This window comes from Ictidomys tridecemlineatus, chromosome 3 (genome assembly GCF_052094955.1).
Source record: "Ictidomys tridecemlineatus isolate mIctTri1 chromosome 3, mIctTri1.hap1, whole genome shotgun sequence".
In the NCBI taxonomy this organism is placed as follows: domain Eukaryota; kingdom Metazoa; phylum Chordata; class Mammalia; order Rodentia; family Sciuridae; genus Ictidomys; species Ictidomys tridecemlineatus.
The window spans coordinates 31,281,249-31,294,529 of record NC_135479.1 but is presented as its reverse complement, the minus strand read 5'-3'; the positions used below and the strand labels follow the sequence as shown (position 1 = coordinate 31,294,529).

General features: G+C 50.2%; 1 protein-coding gene across 2 annotated transcripts in view; it reads right to left on the bottom strand.

Annotated features, from left to right (window-relative positions):
- Window positions 1-1,606: 1,606 nt before the first annotated feature.
- Window positions 1,607-13,281, bottom strand: part of Akap1 (A-kinase anchoring protein 1) — a 30,752-nt gene continuing 19,077 nt past the window's right edge. For both annotated transcript variants that reach the window (XM_078042285.1, XM_078042284.1), the window contains exons 3-11: window positions 11,916-12,049; window positions 10,096-10,222; window positions 9,288-9,415; window positions 7,219-7,396; window positions 5,440-5,590; window positions 4,967-5,034; window positions 3,565-3,638; window positions 3,114-3,176; window positions 1,607-2,679 (exon numbers count right to left, since the gene is read on the bottom strand). In XM_078042285.1, coding sequence (XP_077898411.1) covers window positions 2,605-2,679; window positions 3,114-3,176; window positions 3,565-3,638; window positions 4,967-5,034; window positions 5,440-5,590; window positions 7,219-7,396; window positions 9,288-9,415; window positions 10,096-10,222; window positions 11,916-12,049 — 998 coding nt within the window. In that variant the 3' untranslated portion in view covers window positions 1,607-2,604. The remainder of the gene's footprint in view (window positions 2,680-3,113; window positions 3,177-3,564; window positions 3,639-4,966; window positions 5,035-5,439; window positions 5,591-7,218; window positions 7,397-9,287; window positions 9,416-10,095; window positions 10,223-11,915; window positions 12,050-13,281) is intronic.

The following is a 13,281-nucleotide window of genomic DNA, read 5'->3' as shown; positions in this document are numbered from 1 at the left end:
CTCTTAAAAAAAAAAATTGTAAAGGTACTTGCCCAGAGGACTCCACAAATCAGCTCTTCCATTAAGAGGGCAACAGAATTTCTGGCAAAATGGCCCAAAACAAATTAATTTTCAGAACTCTGTAAATTAATCAAAAGCAATCTAACAATTTATTCAAAGAATACATGCCCTTGACCATCTTCCAACTTGCTTTTCCCCCCAAATACTGAGCCATGTTTCTTGAAGCCATCCTCAAAAAATATGACCCCACGACCTTTCAAGCACAGCCCCTGCCTCACCTCCACTCCCGTCGTCACCAAGCCCCGAGGGTCTTACCTGAGGATCCTGCCTTCATCACCTCTTGTCCATCCCACAAGAGGTTCTTCTGTCTTGTCAGGACCGCCTGGACTTCAGTCTCCATCCTGCCCTCCCACACCTCCTCCCTGTGCCAGAATCCTGCTCTCCTCAGCTGGAGACCCCTCAAAGTCCAATCTGTACACCAGGCTTCGCCAGCTCTCCCCCAAACGTGTCTGAAGGCCCCCATGGACACCCTTGCACAGCAGCCAGACTAGATCACACACACGAAGCTTAAACCCAGGTGTTGCGTGGCTGGGCCAAAGTCACACCCAACGACCACTAGGTCTCGGGCAACAGCAAAGACTACAGGAGAACTTGCTGGGGCCCAGCTCTGGATAAACAGGGGACAATCTTGAGATTTCTTTCTTACGAGATTTGTAGCATTATCAGATCTAACAGATGAGGGAAACTGAAGGAAAGACGGGCCACCTCAACAATGACAACTCCAACTCAAGGTCCAGAGCAGCTGCAGCCTTTGGGCACAGAGAACTAGAGAATAGCTGAGCCTGTTGTGTTGGGCCTGGGAGAAGTTCCAGGAGGGAGCAAGAGGTGGGGTGCTTGGTCACCAGAGAGAATTCCACAGGACATACCTCTTCTGCCTAAAAACCCTCAGCTGCCTCTGCTCTCCAGTCTGGTGCCGAGGCCCACTACCCGGCAGTGTGGGCACACAGCACAGGGAACATGGGCCAAAACTAAGGGGGACACAGGGTGGGTAGTTTACCCAAGGCAGTGGGAATAAATCAAGGTTAGGTACCTACTCTCCTGTCTTCAAAGAAAGCAAGAGGCTTGTTTAGTGTTTCATTTTACTATTTTTTTAAAAATTATTTTTAGTTGTCAATGGATCTTTATTTATACCTGGTGCTGAGATTTGAAACCAGTGCCTCACACAACTAGGCGAGTACTCTGCCACTGAGCCACAACCCCAGCCCCTTCATGAATTTTTATAGCCTTCTCACTACAGCAGACTACATGACATCATCGATCCACTAAAGCACAACTAACTGGTTTCAGAAACCAGTGCTTTACACAGATATCAGGCTCCTCCAAGAATTCAAGGGTAGAAGTCAAAGCTTGGCTGCCACCTGGTGGGGCAAGGAGATAGGAAAAGGCCAGACAATTCTGGCTAAACTGTCTTCAAAGAACTGCGGGTTCTCCTTTAGTTGCAGACCTAGGGGGCACACTGGGACCCTCCACGCTTACAACCGCCCTCTTCACTTCCCACCCCTGCCCCCAATATTTTCCACCACTAGGAAAAGAAAGGACTCAGAGCTATAGTTTATACAATTAGAAATTTATATATGCTCAAGTTATTTATGTCATTTATTCTTAAATTGCACAATGCTGAAGCCAGTCTAAAAAAGAATCAAACACACCACTGCAAGGTATTCACTGAGTTACTTTTTTTTTTTTTTAAACAAGTGTGTACAGCAAAAAAATCCCCAAATGACAATCTATCCCATACAGCCACCTGTCCAATATGCAGGAGTCCCCGAAACTCCTGGAAGAGGAGCCAGGATTGGCAGCTGCCCTCTACAGGATTAACTTCTACTTACAGGTGAAGTATGTGGAAAAACCTTGAGTTCCCTTTGTTCTCCAGTGTATCTTGTACAAAATAATACATTTTTAAACATTATTTACAGAGTTTGCACAAATAGAAAATGGTTATAAATTACAACCAGGCTTGGCAAGATAACAGTTCCCCTTCCCAATAACAAGGGCCAGAGGTGTGACAATTGCTCCGTATTTACATCTGCATTAAAAAAGTCTGGGTTCCTATAGACCTAGAGGAAGTGTATAAAAACTGATCAAACACCACCAAATTCATTTATGTTGAGCCGTACAGGAAATTGATACCAGTCAGTCAGTTCATGGCTGGCTCCCTGAAGAAAAACTTTGAAGTAAAAGAAACCCTTAGCGGCAAGCCACGCATGTCCTGCGGCCAGCCCACTAGAGTCTGTGGGGTTTTGGTGGAGAGGGTGGGAAGGAAGCAGAATGGAGGGGGAACAGGACAACCTGGTTGAGACTGCTTCCCTTCAATATCTCTTTTTAAACAGCTCAGGTTAACACCATCCAATGGCTTTGAAAAGAACCCGCTGTTCATCCTTTCTCCTCGGAGAGGAACGTCTTCTCCATGGGACCTACAGAATAGGGAGAAAGAGGACTGAGAGGATGACGTTTATTACTCTGATGTGAACTCTTTGCCTGCAGTGCCAAGCCCAATTTCAACAGTGCAAAAAAAGACTCCAGTGGTGGCTCCGGGAGCCAGGGTCAGAGGCTTGAGTAGTAGCTGTCCACCCACTGCGCGAGGCCTCGCTCCACCAGTGACCGGTTTATCAGCACCACCTAGAAAACAAAGTTCTCTTGAGAGCTTTGCCTGGAGCCGTTCTCAAGCCAACACATTCTCCCTTCTACGTGTCCAGTTGCCAATGAGGCGACAGGTGCTCACGCAGGGCCTGACACCAACAGGGGCTCCCTCTTTAATGTTCTGCGGCTACCTAAGCTTCCAGAAGGCCCAGGGAAGGGTTTCTCCACCTCGGCAATTTGGGCGATTCCAAGAGGGACTGTTCTGGGTGCTACAGGATGCCAAGCAGCAACCCTGGCCTGTACCCGCCAGATGACATTAACACAACCACCCCAGTCATGGCACCCAATGTGTTCCCCGGGTGGCACTGGCTTGTAGTTTATCCTCCGATTAGGGAGGAAGAAGCAGGGCCAGAACCAGCTCCAGCCAACACGCTGCTGCTGGGCGACAATTCCAACAGAAGGGCAGGACTTACTTCATCTCCAACCACACTCCACAGCTGAATCAGGGGAAGGCCAGTTGGACTGTAACTTGTCACCTAGAGGAGTGGGGGGAAGAAATACATAAAGTGGCTCCATGCACCTCTTTTTATTTCAATTTTTTTTGAAGCGATGGAGATGGAATCCAGGGCCTCACACATGCTCAGCAAGTGCTCTACCACTGAGCTACATCCCCAGCCCCTTTTTACTTTTATTTTGAGACAAGGTCTCACTAAGTGACCCAGGCTGGCCTCAATCCCTCCCGAATAGCTGGGATCCCAGGTGTGCGCCACCACACCCAGCCAAACACTTCTTTTAAAAGCCTGCCGATTGACCAAAGTTCCCTACCATGGAAAGGAAGGAGTTTAAAGGTCAATTCTTAACTGAGGCAGGTGGCTCCCCGGTGACCCTGTCCAGCTGGCCCCACCTCCAAACCAGAGCACACACCTGTGCCAGAAGCGCTGTGTTTCCTGTCATCTCACTCATAGCTGCATCTGCTTCAGGCGAAAAGTGGTCATCATCTTTACAGGGAGAAGGAAAAGCAGCATTTAGACTCTTATCGAGGCAAAGCACTCCTGTCACCCAAGTGACCTGACCATCATTGTATTCTGAGCAGGAAGCTTCAGACGCTGCAGGGACTTGAGACTGCTCTCGGGAACCACCCGTCAGGTAGAGACTAGACCTCCACAGGACTGCAGGATGCCAGATGCATGTCACCCTCAGAATGACAGAGGATAAAGGAGGAAACTTCTCCCTTCAGTGGAAATACCATCTCCACAAATCTGGGGACCAATAGTGCTAGCTCTTCCACCAAATCAGCAATACCCTAAGACAGGTTTTATGCCCGTTTTACAGGTGAGAACACTGAGGCACAGGCTAATCACCAGAGGCCATCCGGCTCCCAGAGTGTGCAGCTGGAATTCAAATCCAGGCAGCTGCTCTCTTGTGGAGGTGGCACCGAGGCAGTTCTGCTCTGTTGGTTCAAAAAACAACAAGAACAGGCCCAAGGCAGGGAGTGGGAGGGATGGGAGCAGGTGTTTCTGAAGGTGTGGGAAAGTCTCATGAAGGAGGGAGCATTTCAGCGAGTCTAGACAGATCATTCAGTTGGACAGAAATGGAGAGGAAGGTTGGGCAAGAGCAAGAAAGGAAAAACTCCAAGACCTTGCCCAGTGTTTTGCCTGATATGACTCCAGCTAGAGCGTAGTGCTTCTGTTGCACTTAGATTGCTGTAGACAAGCCAGAACAAGATCCAAAGGGGCCAACCCCGGAAGAGAGTGTGATGGGCAAACACAAGTATAACAGCTATATTAGCTGCTATCTGCCTACCTTCCACACACCAGTTCCTGGGTTTTTATAATCTGCACAGCCACCTTGAAAGATAGGTGCCACCCCCATTTTCCAGAGAAGAGAATGGAAACTAAATAATGCCAGCCTTCTTCCCCTTGGCAATACTTTCATAGCCTTAGACACCAGACAGCCATGAGTGTGAGCTAAGTCCCCAGGGTGCCCTTAAGCACCTGTGAAGCAGCTGAGCAGTGCTGCTGACCTAGCACCTGCCCTCTCGAATCTGGACTGTGCTCAGGAAGTTGCCTTTGCTGAAAGCCTCTTAATGCTGGCACCATATGTCCAGAAAAGTGGACCCCAAAAGACAGTCTATGGCACAGCAGCTCTAGCTTCACCTGGGAATTCGACAGAAATGCGAGTTCTCAGGCCCCAGCCCCAACCTATTCAACCAGGAACTCCGATGGCAGTGTCAACTGTCTGTATAAACCCTCCAGGTGAGACCAAGGCTCTAAGAAGACCCCTGCTCAGCCACTACCTGCCCCTTGGCCAGAGGCTTCCCCGTTACCTGACAGAGGCATCACACTATCCAGAAGGACTTCTGCTCCTTGGAATGGCAAGGTCACAAAGTCAGACCTGGAAAGCCAAGAAAAGGGCAAGTTAACATGGACTTGAAGGCCAACTCCACTGCCAGTCAATTTACGTTTTGCTTAGCACAGTGACATCCACACTCCAGGATGGCACTGTAGGCCACAGCACAGAGCACACCTGAAAGCAGGCAGACAGCCCTCCAGCAGCCCGATGTCACAAGGACTCCTGCTTCACACTCAAAAAGGAACCTGTCTTCTCCCCCTCCACATCTGATACTTGAGGGTCTCTTCCACTAGACAGCCTTCTAACCAGGTTTGACTCAGATGAGTCACCAACTTTGTTAATCTCAGTAGCAGCAGGAGGGAAGAAGGAACCCTGGTCGGAGGCTGGGCAGAATTGAACCATACCCTCACACCAAGTAGGGCACAAACCCAGGGGGTCTCCACTCACCGGATCTGCCGGAGCACGTCTACTTTCACCCTCTTGTATCCACCATAGTCCACATATCGAATCTCCACCTCGTTGGTCTCCTCGTAGGAGGCAACCACTTGGGCACGCCACCAGGCCCCATCCGCACCAGGGGCAGCACAGATAACGGTGACTGCAAGAGCAGGAAGAAGAGTGTGTGGACATACCTGACCCAGGGAAGGGCTCCAAGGGCTATTCTGATCACCCCTACATGCCTCTCAGCATTACTTCTCAGAGGCCTATCTCTCGTGATTAGGGGACAGAAATGGCATGGGTCCCCAAAGTAAAGCCTCCCCCTGAGCCCAAGAAGAGCTGAGGGAGGCGGCTGGACATCGAAAATTCAGTCTAACATATGTGATACCCCAAAGCTATCCAGACCAAAAAAAAAAAATTCAATCAAGATCCATTACTTTGAAACTTACAGAGGCCCAAGATGGACATATTAATCAGAATAAACCAAGTATGATACAAAATCAGGGAATGTGGGCCAGGGCCTGCCTCGCATTCGTAAGGGAAAGAACCTCTGAATGCAGCAGATCTCAGTGGCTTTGTATCTACAGTTTGCTCTGGCCCATGGCAACTCAGATCAAGAAGGGCACTCCTAGGCCTGTGCCCCATAACTAAGCCTTTGCCTCAGTAGGTGGTGCAGAGCACCTGGGTAGCTACCAAGGTTGTGCTCCAAGATCACCAAGTCCCTCCCAGGCAGCAGAGGAAGATCTAACTATGGGGTAAGGGTCACCCAGCTAAACCCCTAACTGTGCCCCAGGCCCACATGGGGCTGACCACTCTGGGTCCTGACCCTTGGTCCCTGGTGCAACCACTTCTTGGACTCCAGTCTTTATTGCTGGGTTGGCACACAACAATAGAGAATCTGATGAAAACTAAACCTATATTCCTCCAAAAGAAAAAAAAAAAAAGGCCAGGCATGGTGATTCAGGCCTACAATCCCAGCAACTCAGGAGGCTGAAGCAAGAGGATTGCAAGTTTGAGGTCAGCCTCAGCAACTTAGTGAGATCCCATTTCAAAATAAAAAATACAAAGGTCTGGGGATGTGGCTCAGTGGTAAAGCACCTCTGGGTTTGATTATCAATAGAAAGAAAGCAGTGGGGGTAGGGGAGGAGAAAGAAAAGGAAGGATGGACACAAAACACTGCAGATAATTTGAGAGCTTTCTTAGATGCCTCAAAGCCCATCAGGGGACCCCCAGGTTAGGAGTCTTTGATGGGGGTGGGGGTGGGGGTAAAGGGTGAGAATGGTTCTGACATTTAATCCCATCGATAAATGAAAAGAATTAACAGTGAGGAAGGTTGGTTTGGATCCAGCTCCTTAGGGGCTACCTGAGCAAATCACAAAGTCAGAGGCTCAGTTCCCTCACCTGTCACGTGGGATGGCCAACCCACTGCCTGGGTTTGCTGGGCTCTGGCTCTTTTATCATAACCAGTTATGCATATTTCACATATTGACAGAGTATCCAACCAGACTTCCTGGAACAAGTGGTATCACCCCATTAACAGACATAAAGTGGCAGGACTGGGATTCTGAGTCCATGTGTCCAAACTCCACTCCAGTCCCGCTGCTCTGTCAGCCAATGGAAACACTAGCTGAGCTAGCTAGGAGACACAGGAATGCTGTCCCATGAAGGATCCCAGTACAGCTCTCTCCTGGTCAAGACAAAGGACAGCAGAGGCAACCCCCAGAAGTTCTTTCTCTGGCCTAGACAGAGCCCAGAACCTCCCTCCCTGGCCCACAGGACAGCACTTACTTTCCACAGGGGTGGGCAAGGTGGGGATTCCAGGCTGAGAGTAGCAGAGGTACATCTGCTGGTCCAGGCTGCGCAGTGCATGGAAGGTGGGGTGCGTGTGCTGCTGCACAAACAGGTGCCCGGCATTGACCTGGTTGACCACGATTACCTCCACAGTGATGCCATCAGGCAGCATGAGCTATAGAGAGGAAGGGGCAGCAGGCACAGCATCAGTCCTCCTCTCCTCATCTTTGGGATAAGCTCTGAGGCCCCAGGATATGTCTCTCAACTGGCACATCTTTGAAAAAGCACAGCAACGCCAACAACAGCACCCAGGCAGCAGAGTTCAAGAACCACTTCAGCCACTGCAGCTGCTATCTTGCAATACCTTGAGCAGCCATCAGGGGCAGCCTAACCTCAGGGCCTGGCAGGGGAACCCCAGCAGAGCCTGGGGAGCCAGGAGCTAACTGGATGTAGTGTGGGCCTCCCATAGACCTGGGCAGGCTCCATCCTCTGGAATTTCCCCTCCCTCCTCCTTCTTTTGATGAGTCTGTAAGACCCAGGGAAGGCAAACATGGGAACTCTGAGTGACCACTGAGAAGGAGGTGCCTGACAGGAGGTAGGCAGCCCTCAGGCCTCTCGGCCAACTCCTCTGGGTCTGTAGCTGACCCCAGCTTACTGCCTGACACAGTCTGCCCTGCCTTCTGAGCAGGGAGCAGCAAGCCTTGAGCCAGACCCATTGACAAGGTCAGCCAGAGTCTGCATCCTAGTTTTCTCCTATGACTTCCTCTTGTTCCCTAAGTCCTACTCTTCTCTACCCTCCCAGTGTTCTTCTGGTTCATCCTCACTTTGGGCCTTGGTCTATAGGTGCTCAGAAGACAGGTCTTATGGTAAAGGGCCCAGCAGAGGCCACTATGGTCTCTGAAAGCCTTCATCTTCAAGAACTGGTTTTCCTAATGCTAGGCTACAAGCAGCAGATAGGGCTCTAGGCAGAGGGCTCTAGACAGATGCCTATTCCGCCTTAAGGCCTGGAGGCCCAGGGGGAACAGGGCTAAGAATCCAGCCTGGCAAGGGCACATGCCAGCCCTGCAAACCCAGAGGTACTCCTCACCAGTCCCACTGAGCCCAGCAGAGTACAAGGGAAGGAAACCATCCACACAAACCACTCCATCATTTAAGGAGCGTCTAAGGCCAAGGCTCCTGAGGAAAAAACTCCACAATTCGGGAGCAAAGTAGGGAACGTGATTCAGCCCACTTCTAAAAGCCCATTCCTTCCTCCAGAGCATAAGGGTCTCAACCCAGGGGACAATTTCCCTGAAGCAGCATGTTTAGCCCATCTGTGTGAAAGGCAGTCAACAGCCCTTGGCCTACAGAACTTGGCATGCCTACTCCCATGAGAAGAAGCCTGGCTGGGGCCAAAGGCATGGGTGCTGCAGAATATGAATGACAGGCCCCAAAAGACCTTGAGCAACCAGCACACAAGCCCTAGAGACGGGGTTGTAGTTGGACCATCCGTCAGCTTCTCCTCCTGCCAACCCACTGGGGCTTCCTGGTGGGAAAAACTCTGGATTTGCAGGATATAACCTGGATAGTTCCTGGAGAGAGGAAAAGAAAGGATCCTTCACCAGGGCTACTACTTAGCCTGGCTCAACTAGAAGAAAGGATGGAAGAGACAGAATGACCCATCACAAGCCCCCTCCAAATCCCACACAGGCCTCTGGTGCTAGGTAATGATCCTAGACACAGCAACGGCTCTAAGGAGCCCCCACACTGGTCCAGCACACCCCACCTCCTGGCTGAACTATCCTTTATAGGCAAATGCCTGAAAAACACAAAACACACCCAGATGGCAGAGCCAGGGGAGTGCAGTCCTCCCACATGGGACTGAGAGGCCCTGGCTTCTTGCTGGCATTGTGCCCCATCCCCAGAGAGTACAAGCTGGCAGAACTGACCAGTGGAAGCCAGAGTTGAGAGGGCATGGGCAGTAATGTGCCTGCAGCCTTCTTGGCCCATAATCCAGGGAGTCTCTGATTTGAGGAAGACTTGGGGGAAAGGGCGCCAGGAGTCCACTGACCCAGGAGCAAGCTTACCCAGGACGTCATTGGTAGAGAAGGCAGTGCCAGTGAAGGCAGCGGAGGAGCGTAAATATTGGTGAGGTTCAGTTCCTTGAACTTCTTTCCAATCAGGTTCAGAGCTTTGTCTACATGATGCTGAGAGCCTAAAGTGGGGTAGGGACAAGACAATCACTATGGGAAAGAGAAAAGTCATAGCAGAAACAGACTCACCTACACACCCCATTGCACAGGACTTCTAGAGTTCAAGGGCATCTTTTTCTTTTTTTAATATTTATTTTTTAGTTGTAGTTGGACACAATATCTTTATTTTATTTTTATGTGATGCTAAGGATTGAACCCAGGGCCTCACATGTGCTAGGTGAGTGCTCTACCGCTGAGCCTCAACCCCAGCCCTCAAGGGCATTTTTAAGTTGTCAAAATGCCAAGCTTTGATTTAGAAAGAAGGTCATCTAAGCCCATTAGCCTTTCAAGTGAGATCTCTGTCATTTTGACCCAGGCTGTGAATGCAGAGGGAGGCAGATAGATGGGAAAAGCCTGGCTCTCCTGTGCTCGGTGAGGGAGCCTGTGGGAATGATGGGCACCATAAACCCAGGACCCTGGCCCTGCTCTCCCACCCCATACTTCACATGGCCAGAGATCAGGTGAGGAAGGACCCACATATCTCCTTCAAACCCCTAAACTGAAGAAGAAAGCCAGAGGGAAGGCACCCAGTGCTTCTTCCACCTCAGGCAAGAAGCCGTTTCTAGCAACTGAGACTCAAATGCTTCCATGTACTCACACTGCAAGTAAGAAAAATAAGCACTGGGCAACAGGTACCACTGACCTTCTATGTGGCAGATCTGGATGTTCTGGGTGTAAGGCAGGGTTGAGATGTAGATCTTGGCACCAGATGTTTGCTTCAGGAAACTCACATACCGCCCCTGCTTGCCGATTAGCCGACCAACTAAGTGCTTCCCAGGAGAGAGAGGGGAGGGTTAGCAGGAAACCAATTCCTCACATCCCAAAGACCTACTTTTTTTATTATTATTATTTTTTTTTTAGATGTTGATGGGCCTTTATTTTATGCATTTATTTATGGTGCTGAGGATCGAACCCAGTGCCTCACACATGCTAGGCAAGTGCTCTGCCACTGAGCCCCAGCCCCAGCCTCCCAAAGACCTACTTCTGTTTTACTGTTTAGCTGTTACTATGTCAGCCTTTTTTTGCCCAGACAGTTCCAGGCACTCATATTCACTCACACTACCTGTGAAACAGATAACACCTTTATCACCATTTTACAGAGGAAAGAACAAACCCAGAGGCCAAGGAACCCACCCCAGGTCACACAGCTGCTAAGCAGTTGAACAAGGCAGTCTGGCTGCAGGACCCAACAGCTCCCATCTCATCCCAACAAGGTGGCCCAGACTGAGAAGCCTTGGGGGCAACCTTGCTTCCTCCAGCTCACGCATGAGCAGTTTCAGCAGCAGAAGGGCTGATAGGATTCCTCACAGCCCTGCTTTTCCAAGACTGCTCAGGACCAAAGGAAAAGGGCTCTGTTTCCAAGTAAAGCACCTAAGGACACTTGGGCTCTTACTCAAGGGACGGCGGGCTGGAACCTTCAGAGCTCAAGGCATGCAGAAGTGCCCAGTGCGCCAGAGTTCAAGGCAGGCAGGCAGAAGCCAAACTTAGCCATGATGTAAGACAAGCTCCAGAACAATCCCAAACGACCCCTCCCCAGCAGGGCTACGAGGGACATTTTCCTCCTCACCCAGGGCCTGCCTCAGCAATCGGTGTTTACGGAGGACATGGCAACAAGGAGACCAGGGGAGGAAACCACCACAGGAGCCAGCAGCCTGGGGTCAATACAGCCATCCTGACTCGGGTTCAGGGCAAGCCAGGTCTCTACCTCTGCACGGAGCCAAATGCCCTGGGACAGCAGTCTAAGCAGACTGCCAGTTATTTCTGAGCCCCAGAGATAACAACTTATTAGCTTGATTTTTAGGTTTAAGTTATAATAGCAAGATTAGACTACTGAAGCAACCCAGGAACTGGGGACGGGCGAGGCAAACTGCCGTTCACACAATGAATAATGCAGTCAAAATTACGTTTTCAGAGAATAACAAGTAAATTAAATTGTTAAATATTTAAAAGTATTAATTAAAGCAACATAATCTCAGTTTTGTTTAAAAACCACAGGGTGTGAGACGAGAAGGAATTAAGTCTTTGCAGTCACTCTCAAGGGTAGGATTAGAGCTGGTTTTTATTTTCTTCATACATTTCTATACCATTCAAGTGTCTCTGAAACACAGTTTTATGCTTTGCTTGATTATAAAATGCACTTTACACGGGAGAGCTGGAGTGGGGGCTCAGGGAAGGGGGACTGCTGCCCCAGTCCTCAGTCTGATTTGCACTAGCAAATCTGCAGACAGAATCGAGCCCCAGCACAAACGAGAGGAGACAGGGAGAGGGCAGGCCCGAGACTTGGAGGACAAGAGTAAGAGGTCACTGGAAGAATCCCATCCACAGCATAGTCTGAACCTTGGCAAGCTTCAGGACTTCGGCTCACTAGGGACCCCTTCTGATTCACTGGTCTCCCCTACCCTGGGGGACAGAGAACTTAAGCTTGCCACAGAACTTGGCTCTGGGGGATGCAGCCTTCCTTACCTTTGGCACTTCAATCTCCCAGATGATGAGGTCAACCTTTTTAGGGTTGGAGCCTGCCTGGGCATTCTGGAAACTGTCAGTCTTCTTGAGGCCACAACAGCTATCCACAGAATCCATGCTGTTCCCGTCGGAACCTGAAGAAAGGAAGCAGCATGCACACACAGACCCAGCTCAGAGCTGTCGATAGCCACGACTTCCAAAATCCACATTACTAGGAGTTCCCTCCACCCCTCAAGTTGGCAGGTGACTGTTAACTCATTCTAGAAGGTTCAGAGAAACCCCAATGAAAGGAGGCCTAGGGGTATCAATACTCCTAATTTTAGCCTGTCACTACAGTCCCACTTGCTTATTTGGCAGCCACGCCCAGCCACAGCTGCTGGAACTCAGACACAAGTGGTCAACTGGGAAGAAACTGACTTCACGCCCAGGGAGGGGAGTGCATGGTGGGGGAAGGGACAATCCACTGGTCCACATGGTCCCAGGAGCTGATCTGGACTGCCACCTCATAACCATCTTGCCACCCTTCCAAGTGTCCCATCCCCCCTTCAAACCAAAAGTGTCTAGTCCCAAGGCCTCAGGCCTGGCCTCATCAAACAGAATAAGACAGAGTCTCTTTGGCTTGTCTAGTGGCCCCACTCTCATCTCCGATAGAGACCTCACTTGTTTCTCTGGCAGATGTGGACAAAGGAAGGACAGCCTTCTTTCCCTGACTTAGGCCTGGCTTGTGCAACTCTGAATTCTTTTGGGGGCTCAAATATCCTCTGTTCAAAAGATGGAGCTAAGCTCATTCCCAAGAGCACAATGGGAAGGGGGACCCTGGCACCAACTTGAGCCCAGGCCACAGCAAAGGAAACACTGCAGAAAAACAGGAGTCCAGATAGTTTAAGAAAAACAGCTCTGGCTTAAATATGGACAACTCAATACCTAGAAACAGATCACTCCTGCGAGTCTACTATTTAGGTTATTTTTCATGTAGGTTTCCTGGACCCTAGACATAAGCCTCTGCCAATCAATCCGTGCACTGCCTAGATACAAAGGACTAAGGCTAAAGAGTCTGCTCCCAGCAAAGTCACCTTCAAAGTGACCTTTTCTCTCTCAACACCAGTGGCTTGGAATAGGCTTCTAACAGGGAAAAACCCTCCTGAGGGAGCTGCTTGACCAGCTTGCTGGAAGCAGGACAGGGTGATGGAGGCTCTGCTCATTTTCAGCCATTGTCCAACAGAACTGGAACGACCAACACCTGTACCCCACTGGCACCCAGGAGTGGCTCAGAATCACGCCAGGCGTTTAGCAAGCTGCATTCAAAGGCCAGCTGCCAGCACCCTAAGCTTCAGCTTCCTCACGCTCCAAGCAGGAAACCCTTTGC